Source organism: Mchenga conophoros, linkage group LG3 (assembly GCF_057382185.1).
Source record: "Mchenga conophoros isolate Kocher_MC1m ecotype Shallow Benthic linkage group LG3, M_conophoros_male_GT1.1, whole genome shotgun sequence".
NCBI classification, from domain to species: Eukaryota; Metazoa; Chordata; class Actinopteri; order Cichliformes; family Cichlidae; genus Mchenga; species Mchenga conophoros.
Window position 1 is genome coordinate 2,576,791 of NC_140528.1, and position 20,377 is coordinate 2,597,167.

Here is a 20,377-nt window from a genome sequence, read left to right on the forward strand (position 1 = left end):
ACAAAGCTCTTCATTGAAATCAATGATATCAAAGCTGGAATCAAGCTATAGCCATATACACTGGTAAAGACTTCGTATCTCGAAATAATATACTGAAGTGGCAATGCAGAAATTGAAAATAGGCGGACGTGCTACCTATGCTATTAGTAGAATGGACATTGGCCTGCTGGCTAAGGAAGGCCCTGTCTCACATAGAGGTGAGAGAGGCCCCCCTCGAAGCCCCCTCTTTTATCGGGGCTTACTTAGGGTCATATCGGGGACCACACAGTTGGAAGTCTTTTTTTTTTCTTTTATTTTTCTTTGACCAAATAAAGCTTATTTCTGTAGCTGTTGTTTTATACAGCTTTAATGTTAATATTAACATTTGCTTATGTATGTTCAGGGAGTGGTCTGATGGTACATGTCGTTGTTACATTAATAATATTCAAATAGTAAGGGTATGCTTAAAGATAAGGTAAAAATCATATCATATAATGTAAATGGCCTGTCGAATCCAATTAAACGTAATAAAATTTTAACTAAAATGAAGAAAGAACAAGTACAAATAGTGTATCTACAGGAAACCCATCTAGACTGTAAGGAGCATGAAAAACTGAAAAGAATGGGTTATACAACAGTTTCTCCTCTTCCTATAAAACTGGACGAAGGAGAGGAGTGGCTATCGTGTTATCAAGCAAATTACTCTTTGAAAAAATATCCGAGATAAGTGATAAAGAGGGACGTTATATTTTGGTAAGGGGAAACATTGAGGGGAACCCAGTCACGTTGTTAAATATATATGCACCCCCTGGAAGCGATATTTATTTCTTTAAGAAAATTATAGATCTGATGGTAACAGAGACAGTAGGTTTCCTAATTTGCGGAGGAGATTTAAATATACATCTACAACCAAAGCTAGATATTTCCAATAGAAAAGCACAGAATACTAAAACATTAATTAAGAATATAAATACATTGATGAAGGAGGTGGGACTAATTGATATATGGAGAGACTTGCATCCCTACCAAAGGGATTATACTTATTTTTCCTCACCGCACTCGTTATACACAAGAATAGATTATTTCATAACTTTTGGGAAAAATAAAGATAAAATAAGCACTTGTGCAATTGGAGCAATAGAGTTAAGCGATCATGCACCAGTATACCTGTCTGTTGATTTAAACGTGCAACCAAAACTCAATAATTGGAAATTAAATTCAAGCTTACTGAATGATCCTCACTTTAAAGGACAAATTAAGAAAGAGATTCACTTCTATATGGAAACTAATAACAATGGTGAGGTGTCTCCTCCTATACTGTGGGATGCCTTAAAAGCTGTCCTGAGAGGGGAAATTATAGCAATATCCTCTTATAAGAAAAAGATGAGAAATAAGAAATTAGAAGAGCTAGAAAATAAGAATTAGAGAAAAGGCATGAAAGAAAAACATCTCAGGATATATTGGAGGAAATTAGGAAAGCAAGAAATGAAATAAATGATTTGACCACATATGAAAAAAAAAAAAAATTAATGTTTCTTAAACAAAGGTATTATGAGGGAGGATCAAAAGCAAAGAATGTATTAGCCTGGAAACTAAAAAAGAAAATAGCAGATAATACAGTTCACAAAATTAAACATCCAGTGACAAAAGTAATAAAAAAATAAACCAATAGAAGTTCAGAGTGCATTTGAAACATTTTATAAGACTCTGTATGCTAATAACACAGAGAGTAGTATAGTTGAAATTAACAGTTTTTTAGATTCTCTTGATTTACCAGTACTGAATGAAGAACAGAATAAAACTTTGATTGAAGATATAACAGAAAAGGAACTAAGAATAGCAATAAGTAAAGTTAACAGAAATAAATCTCCAGGATCAGATGGATATACGGCAGAATGGTACAAGGAGCTAAAAGAAGAATTAATACCAGTGATGCTTCTAACAATGAATTGGATCCTAAAGAAGGCTCAAGTACCTTCTAGCTGGAAAGAAGCAATTATCTCTGCCATCCCAAACGAAAACAAGGATAAATTAGAATGTGCGTCATATAGACCAATATGTGTTCTTAATACAGATTACAAGCTGTTTACATCTATCATGGCTCGACGATTAGAAAAGTTCTTACCTAATCTAATTCATAATGATCAAACAGGTTTTATTCGAGAGCGCCAAATACAAGATAATGTACGTTATTAATCATATTCAAAAGAATAAAATAGAAGCAATGGTAATCAGTATCGATGCAGAAAAAGCATTCGATTCAGTTAATTGGAATTTTCTTTACAGAGTCTTGCATACATTTGGCTTTCACGAAAATATAATTAAGACAATACAGGCACTTTATGATAACCCTACGGCAAGGATTAAAATTAATGGCTACCTATCAAATAGTATTAAGCTGCAAAGAGGAACAAGGCAGGGCTGTGCGTGCTCACCATTATTATTTGCGTTATATCTGGAACCATTGGCTCAATATATAAGACAAAATAAAGAAGTAGAAGGTATTAATATCCATGAAAAGGAGCATAAATTAGCCTGCTATGCAGATGATATTTTAATATTTTTGGGTCAACCATCAAACTCTTTACCTAAATTAATGCAATCATTTGAATACTTTGGTCGACTATCTGGATATAGGGTTAATATGAGTAAAACACAATTGCTTAAGTACAACTATATTCCATCAGAAGAAATTAAATATAAGTATCAATTAGCATGGCAAACAGAGTACTTTAAATATCTAGGAGTCATAATACCTAAGGATCTTACAGAACTATCAGAACGAAATTATTTACCAATACAGAAAAAAATTAAGGAACATATAGCGAGATGGAATCTAATTCCATATTTAAGTTTTTATTCGAGAATAGACTCAATTAAAATTAATATTCTTCCTAAATTATTATATTTATTTCAAACATTACCAATAGAAATTAACCAGAAACAGTTTAATGAATGGGATAAAATTTTGTCAAGATACATATGGCAAGGAAAAAGGCCCCGAATTAGATTTAAAACCTTACAACTTAACAAAGGAAAAGGGGGTGGGGCTTACCTTCTCTTAGGGAATATTATTGGGCAGCACAATTAAGGCCTATGATATGCTGATGTAATCCTTCATATGACGCTCAATGGAAAGTTATTGAGGAGAGTCTGACCTCCATCCCCATATAAGCTATTACTGTCACGGATTGCCGGGGCAAGCCGTGTGGAATGTAGAAAAGGACCCAAAAGGCAGCAGCTCTGGAGCAGGTGAGTGTTTATTTAACAAAAGAAAATACAAACAGCAATGGCGTGGGTGAAGGTGAAACAGGAAAACCTAAACTGGGTAAAACTAACAAAACAAACCAGAAACGAAGATGCAGAGGTCCGGGGAAATACATACGGAGAGACGCAGGGAGACCGAGGGGAAACAACACAGACGAACCAGCAACTACTAAGACAGAAAATACAACTTAAATATACTCAGAACACAGGGAGATTACACACAGGTGGGAGACACAGCTGGGAGTGATAAACATGACGAGACTAGGGAGGCAAACTGAAAACACTCACATAAGACGCCGACCTTCACAATAAAACAGGAACTTGCACATGAAAGGACACAAACTAAGAAACGCAGACTGGATACAGGAACACACGGGCAGAACAGAGTAAACACTAACCAGAGGAAGAACAGAACCAAAATCGCGAAGAGAAAACACAAAACGCTGGGTCAAAAGGACCCAGGATCATGACAATTATAGCAGACAGAAGCTTGCAAAATTTAATAAAAACTATTGAAAATCCATGGATCAAGTTGACTTTTAAAATTTGGGAAACAGTAATAAAAGAATATCAACTAGAAGAGGATATAGCAGTTCTTAAGTGGTGTGCATATGACACACATTTTGCTCCAAATAAATTGGACACCAGATTCAAAGATTGGACATATAAAGGATTAACAGCTTTATGTATGGTAATGGAGGAAGGCAGACTAATTAGTTTTGATAAAATGAAAGATAAATATTCATTAGAAACACAGGATTTTTATAGATGTCTACAGATGAGGCATTTTGTCAATAAAACGATAAAAGCTAAGGCTGAATTGAGTAAACAGCTGCTAGACGTATTTAAAAGGGCAGTTCAAATAAAAATAGAGGTATTATAGGTGACCTCTATAAAGGATTAACAAATATGAAATTACACTCAACCTTGTATATCAAAACAAAATGGGAAATGGAGGGAGGAATAGAGATAAAGGAGGAAGAATGGACAACAATATGGGCATATCAATGGAAATGTAGCAGCTCACAGAGCTGGCGGGAATTTGGGTGGAAATGCCTGATGCAGCACGGTGGCACAGTGGTTAGCACTGTTGCCGCACAGCAAGAAGGTCCTGAGTTCAATTCCACCATCAGGCCGGGGTCTTTCTGTGTGGAGTTTGCATGTTCTCCCCGTGTTTGCGTGGGTTCCCTCCGGGTACTCCGGCTTCCTCCCACCGTCCAAAGACATGCAGCTTGTGGGGATAGGTTAATTGGATAATCCAAATTGCCACTAGGTGTGAATGTGTGAATGAGTGTGAATGGTTGTCTGTCCTTGTGTGTTAGCCCTGCGACAGACTGGCGAACTGTCCAGGGTGTACCCCGCCTCTCGCCCTATGACAGCTGGGATAGGCTCCAGCGCCCCCCGCGACCCTGAAAAGGATAAGCGGAAGCGAATGGATGGATGGATGGAAGATATTTTATTACACCTCACCAAAAATCTCACTATGAAGGTAACCCTCCCGCTTGCTGGAGAAATTGTGGAAATACGAATGCAAATCACTATCATATTTTCTGGGACTGTCATGTTATTAAAACTTATTGGAAGGGAATACATGCAGCAATACAAGAGACATTTGGAAGATATTTACCTTTGGAAAGTAAAACTCTACGTTTTGGACTTATGCCAGAAGGATGGACAAAGAACGATAAATACTTGTTTAATATTTTACTGGCAGCAGGCAAAAAAGCCATCACAAACAAATGGCTTTCTTCAGAGAGCCCAGCTATGGGCTATGTTTTGTGTATTTTATGTTCAATATAGGTATTTGTTGTGCCTGAAAATGAATAAATAAATGAATGAATGAATGAATGAATGGACACGTGGATGAACACCACACTGGACATTTACAGAATGGAGAAAATGACAGCAGATGTGAACTACAAGAGGGACCTGTTTGTATCACGATGGAAGAAATAATAATAATGGGTTGCATTTATATAGCGCTTTTCGAGACCCTCAAAGCGCTTTACAATTCCACTATTCATTCACTCTCACATTCACACACTGGTGGAGGCAAGCTACAGTTGTAGCCACAGCTGCCCTGGGGCAGACTGACAGAAGCGAGGCTGCCATATCGCGCCAACACCAGTAGGCAAGTAGGGTAAAGTGTCTTGCCCAGGGACACAACGACCAGGACAGAGAGCCCAGGGATCGAACCGGCAACCTTCCGGTTACAGATGCGATTCCCAACCCCCTGAGCCACAGTCGCCCAAATGGATGGACTACATTAGAAAACGCAGGCCAGTTTTTGCTTTTGCATTAGATTTTGACTTTGTTAACTACTAGAAGACTAGAGGAAAAATTAGTTTCATTAATGGAAACAAAAACACACTCCCTATATTTATTTATTTATTTTTCTTTCCTTTTTCTTTTTCCTTATGCATTTTTTATTTATGTTGTTTGTTGTTTCCTGTTTTGCTTCTTTTTCTTTTCTTCTTCTTTCATTCTTATTGTATGGATATTTTAGTTGTTTAAATATAGAAAAAAAGAAAAAAATATATGTACTGAAAGATAGCTGAAGTTGATGGTATTGTATAGTGATTCTAAAATGTCAATAAAAAAAAAAGAAGCTGGAATCAAATGAGTCCAAGTCTTCTGCTGATTCAGCATCACATTCATCTTTGCTCCTTGTTCTGCATCCCCACCATGGACTTCATTCCTTTCCAAGCCAGCCTTGAGTGTCCTTTATTCAGCTCATCCTCTGCTTTACTTTTACACCTGATTTTAGCTGCTTTTCTTCTCTCCCTCATAACAAGACAGCTTCTTCTGCCTGAGAACATGTTGGAGTGATTTACTAATCCAGGGCTGATTTTTGGGGGGAAATAGTTCCCATTTTCAAAGTAATCTCCATTTTTCCCAGAATGAAATGTAAGTAGAAATAAATGATCTAAGTGAGAACATGAGCCTTTAAAAAGGCTCTTCTGAGGCTGCTGCCAGTGGTCAAAGCCTCCAACAAAGCTCTGTAAGTACATATGTGATCATAGCTTTAGCTTTTAAATGTTTATTCTAGTTAACACAGATCAGGTGGAACAACTGAAATAAAATATCAAAAATATTAAGTGGTCATCGGTACTCAGTTTGTTCAATACTGAATACAATGGAGCACAAATTGTCCACGTTTCTGAAATATTTCTGGGTGTAACTGTCACCAAAGTGCAATTTAGACCTGGCCTGTGGTTGTTATCTAAGTGATAATCATCAATTCTACTAAAACAAATAAAAGAGACAGGAGGACAAAGGAGGGGGGAACAACTAAGCTGTAGTGCCTCTGCACCTCACTGTGCAATACCTTTTGTGCAATACTTTTGTAAATAGTCAACAGTGCAATAGACCTCAATACTCGAAATGTGCAATTCATTCACTTGTATTTTTATTTTTTATTCCTATTTATTCTATTTATCCCCTTCGTATATTTTATTTATATTGTCTCTGTATTTATATATGTGTGTATGTATGTGTGTATATATATATATATATATATATATATATATATATATATATATATATAATATTCTGTAACTCTGAAACTTCTGTCGGTGCTGTGCTTTTTGGAAATCGAATTTCCCAGAGGAACCCACCCGAGGGATTAATAAAGTTCTATCTAATCTAATCTAATCTAATCTACAAAATAAAGAAATTTGACACATTTTCTTGATATCAAAAGCACACTGAACAATTCAGTGTTGTTTTACTGCTGTTCTCTCTTCACTTCTTCTCCTCTGATTCTCTCCACATGTTGCTCTGCATCAGTGCTCAGTTTCCTGACAAAACAAGATGAAATATTGCTAAATATAATAGTATCTCATTACGCTTCAACATAAGTGTTTTATTTTTGTAATTGTTTATCTGTTATTTTTCAGACTGAGTCACTGTGACCTGTCAGAGAGAAGCTGTGAAGCTCTGGCCTCAGGTCTCAGCTCTCAGACCTCTAATCTGAGACAGCTGGACCTGAGTAACAATAACCTGAAGGATTCAGGCGTGAAGCTTCTGTCTGAAGGACTGAAGAGTCCACACTGTACACTGGAAACTCTCAGGTGAGATCAAGCATTTTTCTTTCATCAACTGACAGAATTAGCAGATTAATAATAAGGCAGTCCTCTAATAAGAGGAGAAGTGGAGGTGTTTTGGAGGGCAACGTACTCTTATGTTAACAAGACAGGAAGTAGTTCCTGGGAACTGCTTCCTTTGTTATTGTCTAAGTAGAAACATGATGGTGAAACAGTGATGAGTTTGCAGAGGTGGATCCACAGCACACAACACAACAATGCTGTTGCGTGCTGAAAGCAGACTTCTCACAGATTCTGAGGCTGCAGGTTTCATCACTGTCCAACCAAAATTCACTGAACCAGCAGTAAATGAACGTCCAAAACTACGCTTCATGTTTAAAAAACAGATGATCAGGGGGATTTGTGTTTACATCTTTTTTGTGTGATCTGTTCACCTGCTGTTTCAGCTGTTTGGTGGTTGTTGAGATGGTTTTGTGACCTTTTAGCTGAGATTCTGACGTTTCTGTAGATACCACACATGTCTAATTACTTTGTACAGCATGAACGGCCATAACGAGGTTTTTAACAGTAAGAAAAGTTGTAAAACTTCAGAAAATATAGTTAAAAGTCCAAAACCTTCTACGTCTGGTGGCTTGTGGTAAGGAGCAGATCAAACGAGTAAAGAATTACGTTATAATTATAAATGGCTTCAACAGCACATTCAGGTCTGTGAGACTCATTCAGACACTGAGCCGTGGCTCTGTGCTACATGCACATATTTCTGCATCTCTGCCATTCAGACACACTTTATATATAGTTTATTTTATGTAGTATTCAATACTGAACTGTACATTTAGTCTTTTTAAAGGCAGCAATTTGTATTCAGTGTTTTCATAAAAGCCTTATTTCTATCCATTTACTGCTATTAGGAAGAACACGTGAGGTTTAAGACCTGGACCAGTTTGAAACCTTTTGTCCTCCACAGTGGAAAATGGGTGGAAATAAAAGTGGGTCTCACTTTAGCCAGCTCCTAATTTTATCAGTTCTACTCTCAGCGTCTCCTGTATATCTCCTGTATAAATGTTGCACTCAGCTTTGTGGTCTCCAATATCACTGAAATGCAGCCAGATGCTGCTCATTTTGCCTTTTCACTCTTTCCTGACACGCTTTCATTTCAGTACAGCTCCCATTTCTCTGTGTACTGGTCTCTACCACTACCCTTGCTGTCTATGGGACATTTCCGTCCTCTTTCACATAATGGTATGATCCCAGTCTGTCTCTTAAAGTGTTTGGCCACATGGTTTGCTCATCAGAATAAAATCTCAGCCGTGTTCACATTGATTATCAGCAAGCCTGAAAATTCATCAATATTTGACATATGAAATTATCTCAAGGGCTGGATTTGGCCCACGGGCCATATGTTTGACACCCCTGGTTTACACAGTTTGGTATTCAATGTACAAGTGAGTTAGCTCTCAGCTAACTAGCAGACAAGCTAACTGCTGGGACTGCGTCTTTCTAACAAGAGCGTCAGACACTCAGACTGGTTTCCTTTGTGGATGATGATGTGTTCTCACACTGATCCTTCATGCTGATGCTGCCATCCACCCACTGCTCCTGGATTCCTCATCATCATCTCCATCAGCCCTCACAATACTCCACCTTCTTCAGCTTCATGTTCAGGAGCCTGGATGGACAGTAATTCTTTCCATGGGTTATGGTGGGACATTGAGAGCTGAAGTCAAACAGCAGTGAGAATGAAAGACTGATTCATTTCTATTTAGTCTTGTGCTGTGCAGCTTTGTTCAGAGCATTAAGGCCCAGCAAAGATTACTGAGGTCATAGAGTCCTGATGAAACCTGTGTGCTTATAGAAACTGAGACCAGATGAACCAGAATAGAAGGACATTAAAATGAAGTGTCAGCTACACAAAGGCAAAGCTATTCAGTTGTTGCTGTGAGTTATTTAAATGGAGGATGGAGTCAGACTTTAAGCTGCTGGACTCAGTCACTATATCCTGTTGTCCTCATAGAACCTGGACACACAGACTCACCTGTGACACAGTGACACACAGTGTGGGCTACACACACATTAGAAAGTGGATCAGTCACACTTGTGCAATCATTTGTTGTGCTGGGAAACCATGAACACTTTGAATCACATTAATGGCTTTGTTACAGCAACATTCAATCATGAGTTCAAAAGTAGTGCATTGTGTACTTATTTTAATAGTACTGCAGTATGAGAAGTGCAACATTCAGTGTGCAGAAACAGATCAGGTGCTTTCTAACAGCAGTGTTCCCTTTAACACAGCAGCAGTTCAAATATTTCTGTCAGTCTGAGCTGAAACATGAATCTAATCAAATATCAAATCAAAGTTCTTTGCCTCTGCCAGGACGTTAACATTTGATCTAGTTTTTTACAAAGTTCCCTCAGCGTCCAGAGCCACCAACATACCTTTGATCAACAGCAAGTGAACATTTATAAATGTGTGTTTGCAGAACAGGAAGCAGCAGAACTATTGTTCTGTTATCAGGCAGCAGCACAAACGCTCATCAGCTCATTTACTGTGCAGGACTTTGAGTGTGTGAAGTGTGTGTTTGTGCTGGATTTCCTTTGGAGAATCTCAGTCAGAAACCAGACAAAGAAAAACTCTTTCAACAGTCCAGGTTGAGTTGACAACATGAACTGCATTTATCTTCCTCTGACTGACATGTTCTTCCTCCTCTGCACCGAGCCAGCTGCTAAGACTCACAAGCTCATTGACATTTTCTGATGATAAAGAAACTCTCTTCTTCTGCACAATATGAGCAGCAACAGAGAAGAAGCTTTCACAGGTACAGATGTTGCAGCTGTGGCCAAGTACATGTGCTGCATGTTGGAGCAGCACTCTAATGGACAGGCCTCTGTACTGATGGTGGGCTCTGCTCTGTATCCACCACACTGTTCTCAGCTGAGTCTTCCTCCTGTTCACACTCTGATGAAGCACCAACAGGGCCAACTTCTTCTCTGGTGGCTCGGATGTTGTTGCTTCCACAGGTTTCCCTCCAACAACCCTCTGTTCCTGCAGTGAGTTCAGTAAGATCTGGGTAAACACTTGAGCTCCTTGAATCTGGCTCCAGCAGCAGTTTTCACATATACAATGTTGGCATTTTGCTTGCGTGTCTCCAGGTCTGTTCTGAATGTAGACTTGAATTTGAACACGTAGGCGGGGTCATCATCTGAGCTCTGCATCACCTGAGAGAGATGACAAAACACAGAATCACAGAGCATGAAACCAACGTTTCTCCTCCCAGAAGTTCAGTCACAGACCTGCAACAGAAACAAGAAGATTCAAATGACGCAGAGCTTTCATTTACTTATATCCACAAACATGTCCTCTACATATTCATGCTGTATTTACACACACATACAGAGGCTGTTTGTCTCTCACACACCGACAGGACACTGAGAAATACATCATTTTAAATATACCTGCAGGCTTCCAGCTGTGCACTTTGTCCCTGTCAGCTGTGATCGCCATGGTAACCTTGGTGTTGTGCGCGATGCAGACGTCTGGCAGCAGCATCATATTTGATGCACTATCTGTACTGAGTGTGCTGACTTTATTTCAAATGTCCCACTGCTGTGCAACATGAATCGCATGTTCTGCACGTTTCTGTAACTCCCAGGTAACCATGGTTACACAGCCACGCCCAGTAGTCTCCAGAGAGACCAACAGCTGGTTCATGTTGTAACGCCGTGGCTTTCGTAGTCTCTCCTTTTTCTACAGCTCATGTGTTCTTCTTGTGATGCTGCGTCTTGAGGCTCATACATGCCGTCATTTGTTGATCCTAAGAACGTTCCTCAGACCGACTTCTTCAACAACAGATAACTTTAGTTGTATCAACACTGCCTCCTGGAACAGTTTAAAATGAACATGTCAAAGATCTGTACCTGTCTCCATGTTTCTGTCCCCGCCCCTTTCTTTCTGTCCTGGGTCATGTGAGCGCTGCAGTAGTATTAGGCCCACCCTCAATGCTCCCATTGGCTGAGACGCATAATGACGCCCATCTCAAGCCAGCACTGATCAACATCCCTCCTGTGACCCATGGCTGTTATATTCAGAGCCAGTGAGCACTTTCACAATAATCATGATTTTAAAAACTGTGATTAAAATAATTGCTGACGTTAATCAGTTAATGAGTTAACGAGATTATAACAGGTTAAGTTGCCCTAATAATTAGACTTTGATGACAAACTGATGTGATCTCCATGTTTCCTTTGTTGGACTGTGGGCGAGTGTCAGAACTGAATGTACTGAGTAACATGTAGAGTTTAAACATGTGTCAGTTCCAGTTTTAGAGCTCTAAAGTGCAGCTATCATGTTAGGAATATGTTAGGAATAGACAGGAACACTGAGCACACTGAGGTCAAATCTTTATTTTACCACTCGCTGCATTCTTGATGTTCATGAATTCAGCAGCTTCATGATTGTCTGCAGCATTAATCTCATATTTCCATTAAAGTGTTGAATTTGACTGTTTGATGTTCTTTATGATCTCTGGCACCAGTTCATCTGTAGGCTGAGCTCAGTCCATCCAGTTAGTGAAATGATGTTTAAAGGTCTCCTTGTTCTGTGAGCGTGCACAGATCCTGAAGCAGAAAGCCTGGGTTACAGAGAAATGATCATCACTGTGATGATGCTCACCATCTCTGACTGGGATTTGAGGTTTTGTCAAAGCAGCAAAGAAAGCCTGGCTATGTTGGACTGGGTGTGGCAGCAGCTCCCAGTTTGAGTTCAGGAGACAGACACCCTCTCTACTTTGTAGATCAGCTTCAAACTTTCCTTTTTGATAAAGCTTATAGTTCGAGCTGGATCAGGTGACCCTGAACCATCCCTTAGTTATGCTGCTATAGACTCAGGCTGTTGGTGGACTTCCCAGGATGCTCTGCTTTCTTCTCCCCTCTTTTCACTCCTGATGCTTTTATATGTCACTACTGCATGTCCTTAACTTTTGTCTCTCTGTTTTGTTCTTGTCTCTCTGAGCTCATCTCTTCTCTTTCCCCTCACCCTGCAACCAGTCATGGTAGATGCTCCTCCTGGAGCCTGTTTTCACTGGGAGGATCTTTGTGTCAAAGGGAGTTCTTCTTCCCACCATCACCAAGTGCTGCTCACAGTGGAGGCGGTTACCTTACACTGTTAAACAGCTTCAGATGACTGTTGTTGTCTGTTGGGTATTGTCACTTATAAATAAAGTTACAATGGATGGATAGATGTTATTGTGACAAAGAGAAAACAACTGTTGACAGATAGATTGTTGTTTTGTGTGTCTGCAGTCTGTCAGGATGTCTGATCACAGAGGAAGGCTGTACTTCTCTGGCCTCAGCTCTGAGCTCCAACCCCTCCCATCTGAGAGAGCTGGACCTGAGCTACAATCATCCAGGTGATTCAGGAATGAAGCTGCTCTCGGCTGGACTGAAGGATCCAGGCTGGAGACTGGACACTCTCAGGTATGGAGAGAAAATCTGATAGAGGAGGAAGAGCTGGAAACATTTCCTGTGTCTTTCACTCACTTCCTGTTTGTTTCGGGCAGATGACACATGAACAATCACACATGCAGGAATATTTTCAGGGACAGACACACTAGTCTAGCTGGATAGTTCATGGATATTTATGTAGGGGTCTCCAAGGAGTCTGTTTGCGGGAACATTTAGGTCACAGGTGTACCTGATATAGATACCAGTGTACCTAATAAAGTGTCAGCTAACATTTGGAAATGGAAGCTTAAATAATGACAAACTGTACATTCACAGCTGAATTCACAATAAATTTGTTCTCAAGTGCACATTTTTCTGTTATTGTTCTCAAACAACAGAATGAGATTGAAATAAAAAAGGGAGGAAGGAAGCAGTTGCGACCCTCAGTATGTCTTGAAGATGATCATCCGTAAGTCTGGACCTGTACTTGGACTTATTGAAGTTCAAAGTGGAGAAGAGCTTTTGGCACAAGTATGTGCTACCAAAAAGGCACATGGTCCGCTTGAACATTCGGGAAAGCCGAGGGAAACTAGGGCTCAAGTCTCTCAAAGATTGTCCAAGCTTGTCTGCTTTTCCACTCACCTCCCTGAACTTTGCTTTGAGTTCAGAGTTGCACTGCAGCTCAATGAGCTCCATTTGAAGCACAGAAGGGGCATCTTGCACATCAAAGGAGAAGGGGTCCGCAAAAATGTGAAAGGTGGCTCTGTGTGTCTTGAAGTCAGCAAATCTGTGATCAAATTCCTCCTGTAGCCTCAAAATGACATCAACATACTCGTCAGCACTGAATGGTGTGCCTGCATCCACGAGTGCCTTGCATGCTGGGAAATGGCAAAGGTTTGTCTGAGAGAGCTGAGCTTTCCAGAGCGCCAGTTTTGTGGAGAATGCTCTCACGTTGTCATAGGCAGCACTGACAAGTTGCCCCAGGCCTTGTAACGTCTTGTTCAGTACATTAAGCTCATGTGTCATATCAACAAGAAAAGCTGAGTCCATGAGCCATTTGGGATCAGTTAGCACAGGAACACTAACTCCATCCTTCTCCATGAAGGCTTCACTTCTGCTCTCAACTCAAAAAGTCTCTTTAATACATTTCCCCTGCTGAGCCAACGTACCTCAGTGAAGTCGAGCACATCCCCATATTCTGACTCCATTTCCTCTAAAAAAGCTCAGAACCTTCGGTGCTTTAAGCCCCTGGATCTGATTTGGTTGATGCATTTCACAACAATAGACATCACATTGTCAAACTTCAGGCATTTGCTGCAAAGGACCTGCTGATGGATGATGCAGTGCAGAGCAATGGCCTCCTCCACGCCTTCCTCTTCCAGTTTGTTTTGTGCCACCAGTCCATGTTTCCTCCCTGTCATTGATGGCGCTCCATCTGTTGTTATTCCAACAAACCTCTTCCATGGCAAACCAACATTCTCAATGGCATCACACAGCTTGTAAATATCTGCTGAGCGGTGGTCTGGCCATGCATTGGAATTACTGTGAGCAGCTCCTCCATCACTTCAAAACTGTCATCAACACCACGGACATACATTGGGAGCTGGGCAGTGTCGGTGATGTCTGTGGTCTCATCAAGAGCGACTGAGTATACACTGAAACATTTGGCTTTCTCACACAGTTGGTCATAAATGTCACTTGACAGGTCAGAAATGCGATCTGCTGCGGTGTTGGCAGAAAGGCTGATGTTGCTAAACTGACCTTTCTTTCCCGGACAGACTATATTTGCAGCCTGCAATATGCACTTTTAGACAAATGCACCTTCTGTGAATGGCTTCCCTGCTTTAGCAATCATCTCACTAACCACGTGGCTCCGACTGCTGCATTATTCTCTTTGGTTGCTTTCTTGGAGAAATCTTGCTGCCTCAGTAGATCTGTTTTAAGACTGGCAACCCGGTTGGCTCTCTCGTCTCCCTGGTATTTTGCATCCAGCTCAGCATGTCTAGTTGTGTAATGACGTTTCAAATTGTATTCCTTGTGCAGCGCAACTTTCTCTGTGCAAATAAGACAGGTCGGGGTGCCCCTGTGCTCAACAAAGAAATATTGCATTTCCCACTTTTCCTGAAATTGTCGGTGCTCATCACCAACCTTTCTCTTCACCGCAGGCTTTGAAAAAGACATGTTTGGGGCTATGTGACATTTATAATTCTACTTGGTGTCACTGTCGCATTGAAGTTTCAATCAAGCGTTTAGCCGACGGACGGGGAACGTCTCAACGCGTAGAGAACGTCATTTCTGCTTCTTTTTCTTGCAACCGTAGCACGGCGATCGGCAGATAAAAAGCCGGTAGCAGTCTCCTTTGTTTTTACGCTCGATGTTCATGTCTTTCATGACGACACGAACACCGTGGCGTTTGCAGATGGTAGAAAGTGCAGGGATAGCGAGCGCAAAAAAGGCGACTGCTCACGGCGCCGGGCTGTTGTTACAGGAGAAAGAAGCGGAAATGACACCGTGACATATAACAAATAACATCAGCTGTTTCTGATGTTAGTTGTTTTGACTGCTTTTACATTATATTGAAATATATGTAATGTTCATGTTTGCTGCAATGCAAACGCAGTGATGCAAATAAAAACATGGAGCCACAAATTACGGTGCGACCCTATAATTAGTCCGGGTTACCGGGGACTGTTGTTGCCGATGAACAGGTGTCGCTATGTGACTGCAGACTAAATTGGGCTGCATTGAGTTCATGACTTTTCTTTTATCCCGCCGCCTACGCATCACTGTGAGAGTTAATATGAGATCTCTCTCTGTGGAAAAATAACTTTAAATCCCACTGACGTGTGTATAAATCTATATACGTATAATGTCCCGCTGGGCAGCAACTTAAAAAAACAACTTTTTTTGAAGTGTTGTGAACGCAGCGCGCTGGGGCGAATGTCGGCGTTTGCCCAATAGAAAGGAGGAAGCCAGCCAGGCACAGGAAAGAAAGAAACACTCCAGGGCAACGCTGCTGGAACTTTGACTCATTGAGAAATGTTTCCCTGCTTGCATCAAGCCCGGCTGGTGTCCCCTGAGATCCATATCCCACCCTGATTGGTGGGTTAATTCAGCTCCGCCCACAACACTGTAAAGTGTCATACATTATCAAACTAACATTACATTTTCATATTAAGGTGGGGCCAAAAACTATCGTCCTGCGGGCCGCAATTGGCCCGCGGGCCGCGAGTTTGAGACCCCTGGTGTAGGAGGACACCTACTCTGTGTCTGGTTAAGTATAAGAGCCCTTTGTTAGGGGGACCGCTGGACTCTTAGCACCAGCTTTGGGGTCACAGGGTCACATCTGGAACACACACACACACACACAGACACACACACACAGACACACACACTATGCACAGACTGGTACTCTTTGTTCATACCTGTGTAAGACGTCATAATGAACTTGTGCATATTCATGTAAGCTCAATAAAGAGCAGTGTTACGAGGGAGCAGACGAGAGCGACTGAGGTCAAGTGAAGGAACGGCGCTGTCACAGTTCTCTCCCTCATCAATTGTCTGGTTCCAGCGGTGGGTCTGTGCTAGACGACCCATCACCAGCTTTTTCCACTAGTTACCAGTACGTGGTAGAATCCACTTCCAGATCTGGTTGTCTTTAAATCTGTGAATGGATTGGCTCCATCTTATCTCTCTTTAACAAAAGAATCCAAGTGGAGCCCTCAGGTCTGCAGATAAGCAGCTTCTGACCAGAACTAGACGTAAAAACAGAGGTGAGCTTTATCGATGGCTGCAGCCAAACTCTGGAACAGTCGCCCTTCACATCAGGTCGTCACCAACACTGGACATTTTTAAAAGCCGGTTGGAAACACATTTGTACTCTGTAGCTTTCAATCCTGACCAGTCTTTATAGTCATTACTGTGTATGTTTCCTATTTTCTCTCTACTCTGTGCAGCACTTTGGCTCAAGCTGTTTTTAAATGTGCTGATAAATAAATGTAGATTTCTTTGAATAAAACAGTGGAGCCGAGCTTTGAGCTCAGTGTGTAACAGTGTGTGTGTGAGAGCCATGTAATGTCCATGTGTGCATGCTGACTGTGCTGCTCTGACCCCCCTCCTCCTTTCAGGGTGGAGCCTGCTGGAGTCCGATGGTTGAGACCAGGTCTGAGGAAGTGTAAGTGTGTTTTTAATGGGATTCATGAAAACAAAGCAGCACACATTCAACCATCTTCATCATGTCAGGAGTCATCATCAAAGTGTCAATCAATGAACAGATGATGGATCAATAACTGCAGCTGGATTGTGTTTGTTCTCTCCATCAGATTCCTGTCAACTCACAATCGACACAAACACAGTGCACACAAAGCTCCAACTGTCTGACAACAACAGGAAGGTGACACATGTGGAGGAGGTTCAGTCATATCCTGATCATCCAGACAGATTTGATGTTTATCCTCAGCTGCTGTGTAGAAATGGTCTGACTGGTCGCTGTTACTGGGAGGTCGAGTGGAGAGGAAGAGTTTTTATATCAGTGAGTTACAGAAGCATCAGAAGGAAAGGAGGCAGTTATGACTGTTGGTTTGGATACAATGATCAGTCCTGGAGTCTGTACTGCTCTGATGATGGTCCTGATTATGTCAGGCACAATTACAGACAAACATCCATCTCCTCCTCCTCCTCCTCCTCCTCCTCCTCCTCCTCTGTCTCTAACAGAGCAGCAGTGTATGTGGACTGTCCTGCTGGCACTCTGTCCTTCTACAGAGTCTCCTCTGACACTCTGATCCACCTCCACACCTTCAACACCACATTCACTCAAACTCTTTATCCTGGGTTTAGACTCTGGACTCCTGGTGACTCAGTGTCCCTGTGCTGAGTGGAGTGTAAAGAGTGTCTCCTGTTACAGAAACACTCTGACTGTTGAACAGATAGTTCAGTCTGTACATGTCTGTCTCTTTCACTCACAAACACGTTTTCAGATTCATGGATTCAATCAGTTGATGTTTGAAACTCTTCTAAATGATTCCTTGTAAACTTCTTCCTCTTCAGTCACAAACAAACAGGAAGTGATGTCACATGTGTTCCTGTCCACACAGCAGAATGAGTCTATTGCTGACAGTGATGTACAAACAGAGTGAGCATTTCTGAGGCCCAAAATAAACTGAGTAGTTCACTGAATGAACAATGGACTGTGAGCTCAGTTCCTTCATCATTAGTATGGATTATATATGTATATGTATTATATTAGTATCATATATATCAGGTGCTGCTGCTTTCAGTCATTGTGCAAATGTGCTGTTTGTAAGCTTGTAAAGCTGCAGTCAGCTGAGACTGAAGAAGTCACCTGATCAGTGAGCAAACGTTTCTGAAAACGTCCAGATGAACAGAATCAACCTTTTGGGATCAGCCAGCAATGCAGCATCATTGTTGTTCAGCTTCAGAGGTTTGCAGGAATGAACTGATGACCAGAAACAGCTGCAAAGTCCAAGAAAATACCAGCTGGAGTTCAGCTGCATTTGAAGAAGTCAAAGAAAAGTAAGGATGGCAAAGGGCGACGTTTTCTTCCAAAGAGCTGCAAACATGGTCGACGCCTCATTAGAAGAATCATCTGGACATTTGTGAGGAACTCTAACCAAGAAAGCAACGTCACACAGATCCAACAGACAGTTTCCATGACTGCAAGTGTTGAGTGGAAAAATGCTACATTGCATTATTGCATCCTCTCACCACAGGAGGCGCTGTTGGCACCACTGATTGCTGATCAGCTGTTCTCTGATGATCTGATTGATACTGTGAATAACGGGACTCACTGAACTCTGTGACACAGTGAAGATTACAGAGTTTAACTTCACCCTTTAAGACTGACCACAGAACCAAGTCCGCCAGAGCTTTTGTTATATTTTTACATGCTGTGGAGCCATTTGTGGGAGCATTTCAAGTTGCTATACATCAATACAACTGTTATAGCCCTAATTTTAATAATATGTATGCATTAAGTCCATAGTAACTACATAAATTGCAAAAAAACCCTCTGCTCATCCATCTCTGTGTGTATCAGGATACATTTTGTTCATAATACACAGAAAAATCAGAGTTATTACCTGTAATAAATGTGAAAGATTCCTGCAGTGATAACCAGGCAGGACTGAAACACATCCAAGCTGTCACCACGGTAACAGCACCGTCCATCCACAGGGGAGGGGAGGAGCAAAAAGAGGGACTTTGACCATTTTATACTAAAAACACTCAACTAATGTTTCTAATATGAAACAAATAAGCCCACATTAATGTGAGCGTTTATTAAATAATAATAATGATGATTTCCTCCTGATCTCATTTCCACAGCAGAGAAAACTGTGGTGTATATTGAGGTGGAGGGTGTGGTCTGTGGCTCAGGTGTAGAGTGAGGGTGGGGTGCACCACAGCAGCATGCTGGGACTGCTGAGGGTGGAGGAGGGAGTGATGATGACATCAGAGCTGCAGCACAGAGACCAGTGAACACACAGTCTGTTCATCTTTGCATAGATACAATATACAGCACAATATTGAATGACAGACACGCTGTGGGAGCTTCCACAGATACACTGACGTCAGCATCCAGAGTCCTCCTGCTGCTCCCCCCTCAGAGCCCCGTGATCAGCACCAACACATTCAGTTAGATGACAGAGTCCAGCTGCAGCTAGAATCAGCTCCCCTCTGTGAACAACAGCACAGCGTCAGTGTTTCACACTCAGTGAAAGGAGGAAACAGCAGAAGAACACCATGTGTGCTACGTTTCCCAGGACACACTACAAACTGCACAAATACAGAGCAGCACGTGGAAGGACCTGGAGCTGCATTTACAGAGCTGCAGACAGCGTGATGTCCTGTATGGACAGGTGGAAGGAAGCAAGTCCTCAGCTGGAACACTCGTGTTTGTCCACAGACAGGAAACACAGCAGGAAACTTCCTCACAGAAGTGCAGCTCATGGATAACACACTTCCTGTCAGTCAGAATGAGGCTGCAGCCAAACACAGAAAGGTGTTTTTGTCCAGATGAGCCCAGAGAAGAAACACGAGTGTTCACAGACATCAGAAGCTCAGAGAGGTGAAACATGAGGTTGGAGTCCTCGTCAGCATCCAGAAGAGCTGCTGTGAAACCCTGAGTACTCATGACAGACTCTGATGGCACAAACACATCATGATTCAAACAGAAAGACAAACATGGAGCTCCTGATCCTCCTGCATGAGAACAAGCTGACATGAGCGCTGTGTCTGAGAGTGTCTCCCTGTCACAGTGACAATAACACAGCTGCTGCTCACAGTCATTAAACTGACCTGAGGTCAGCTGTGCTCCTTACATATGAACCATGTGACCTCACATCAGTGCTGTGGATGACTGTAGTCATAGAAGAGTAGAGCTGTAGCAGGTGGTGTGAGGAGGAGGTGGTGTATTCTAGTTAACGCAGTACTGAAACACTCCAGCAGAGGGCGCTGTTAAGTCCTTATTGTAACACAGTTACTGTGTGCAGTTAGACTTCATACATAATCTGCACTTATTTCCATCAGACATGCTGTCAGTAAATGATTGGTTTCTATTGATTCTACTTCCTGTTGACTCGTTTGATGACAGTGAAACAATCACAGCTGATTGTGTGATGATGTAAACT

The 20,377-nt window shown here is 41.5% G+C and overlaps 1 protein-coding gene across 1 annotated transcript in view; it reads left to right on the forward strand.

Annotated features, from left to right (window-relative positions):
- The window catches only part of LOC146576986 (NACHT, LRR and PYD domains-containing protein 3-like), a 35,976-nt gene extending 16,911 nt beyond the window's left edge, over positions 1-19,065 (forward strand). Inside the window, exons 9-11 of the mRNA XM_085267610.1 lie at positions 7,146-7,319; positions 12,591-12,756; positions 17,065-19,065. Of these exons, the coding sequence (XP_085123736.1) occupies positions 7,146-7,319; positions 12,591-12,756; positions 17,065-17,604 (880 nt within the window). The 3' untranslated portion in view covers positions 17,605-19,065. The remainder of the gene's footprint in view (positions 1-7,145; positions 7,320-12,590; positions 12,757-17,064) is intronic.
- The last annotated feature ends 1,312 nt before the right edge of the window (positions 19,066-20,377 follow it).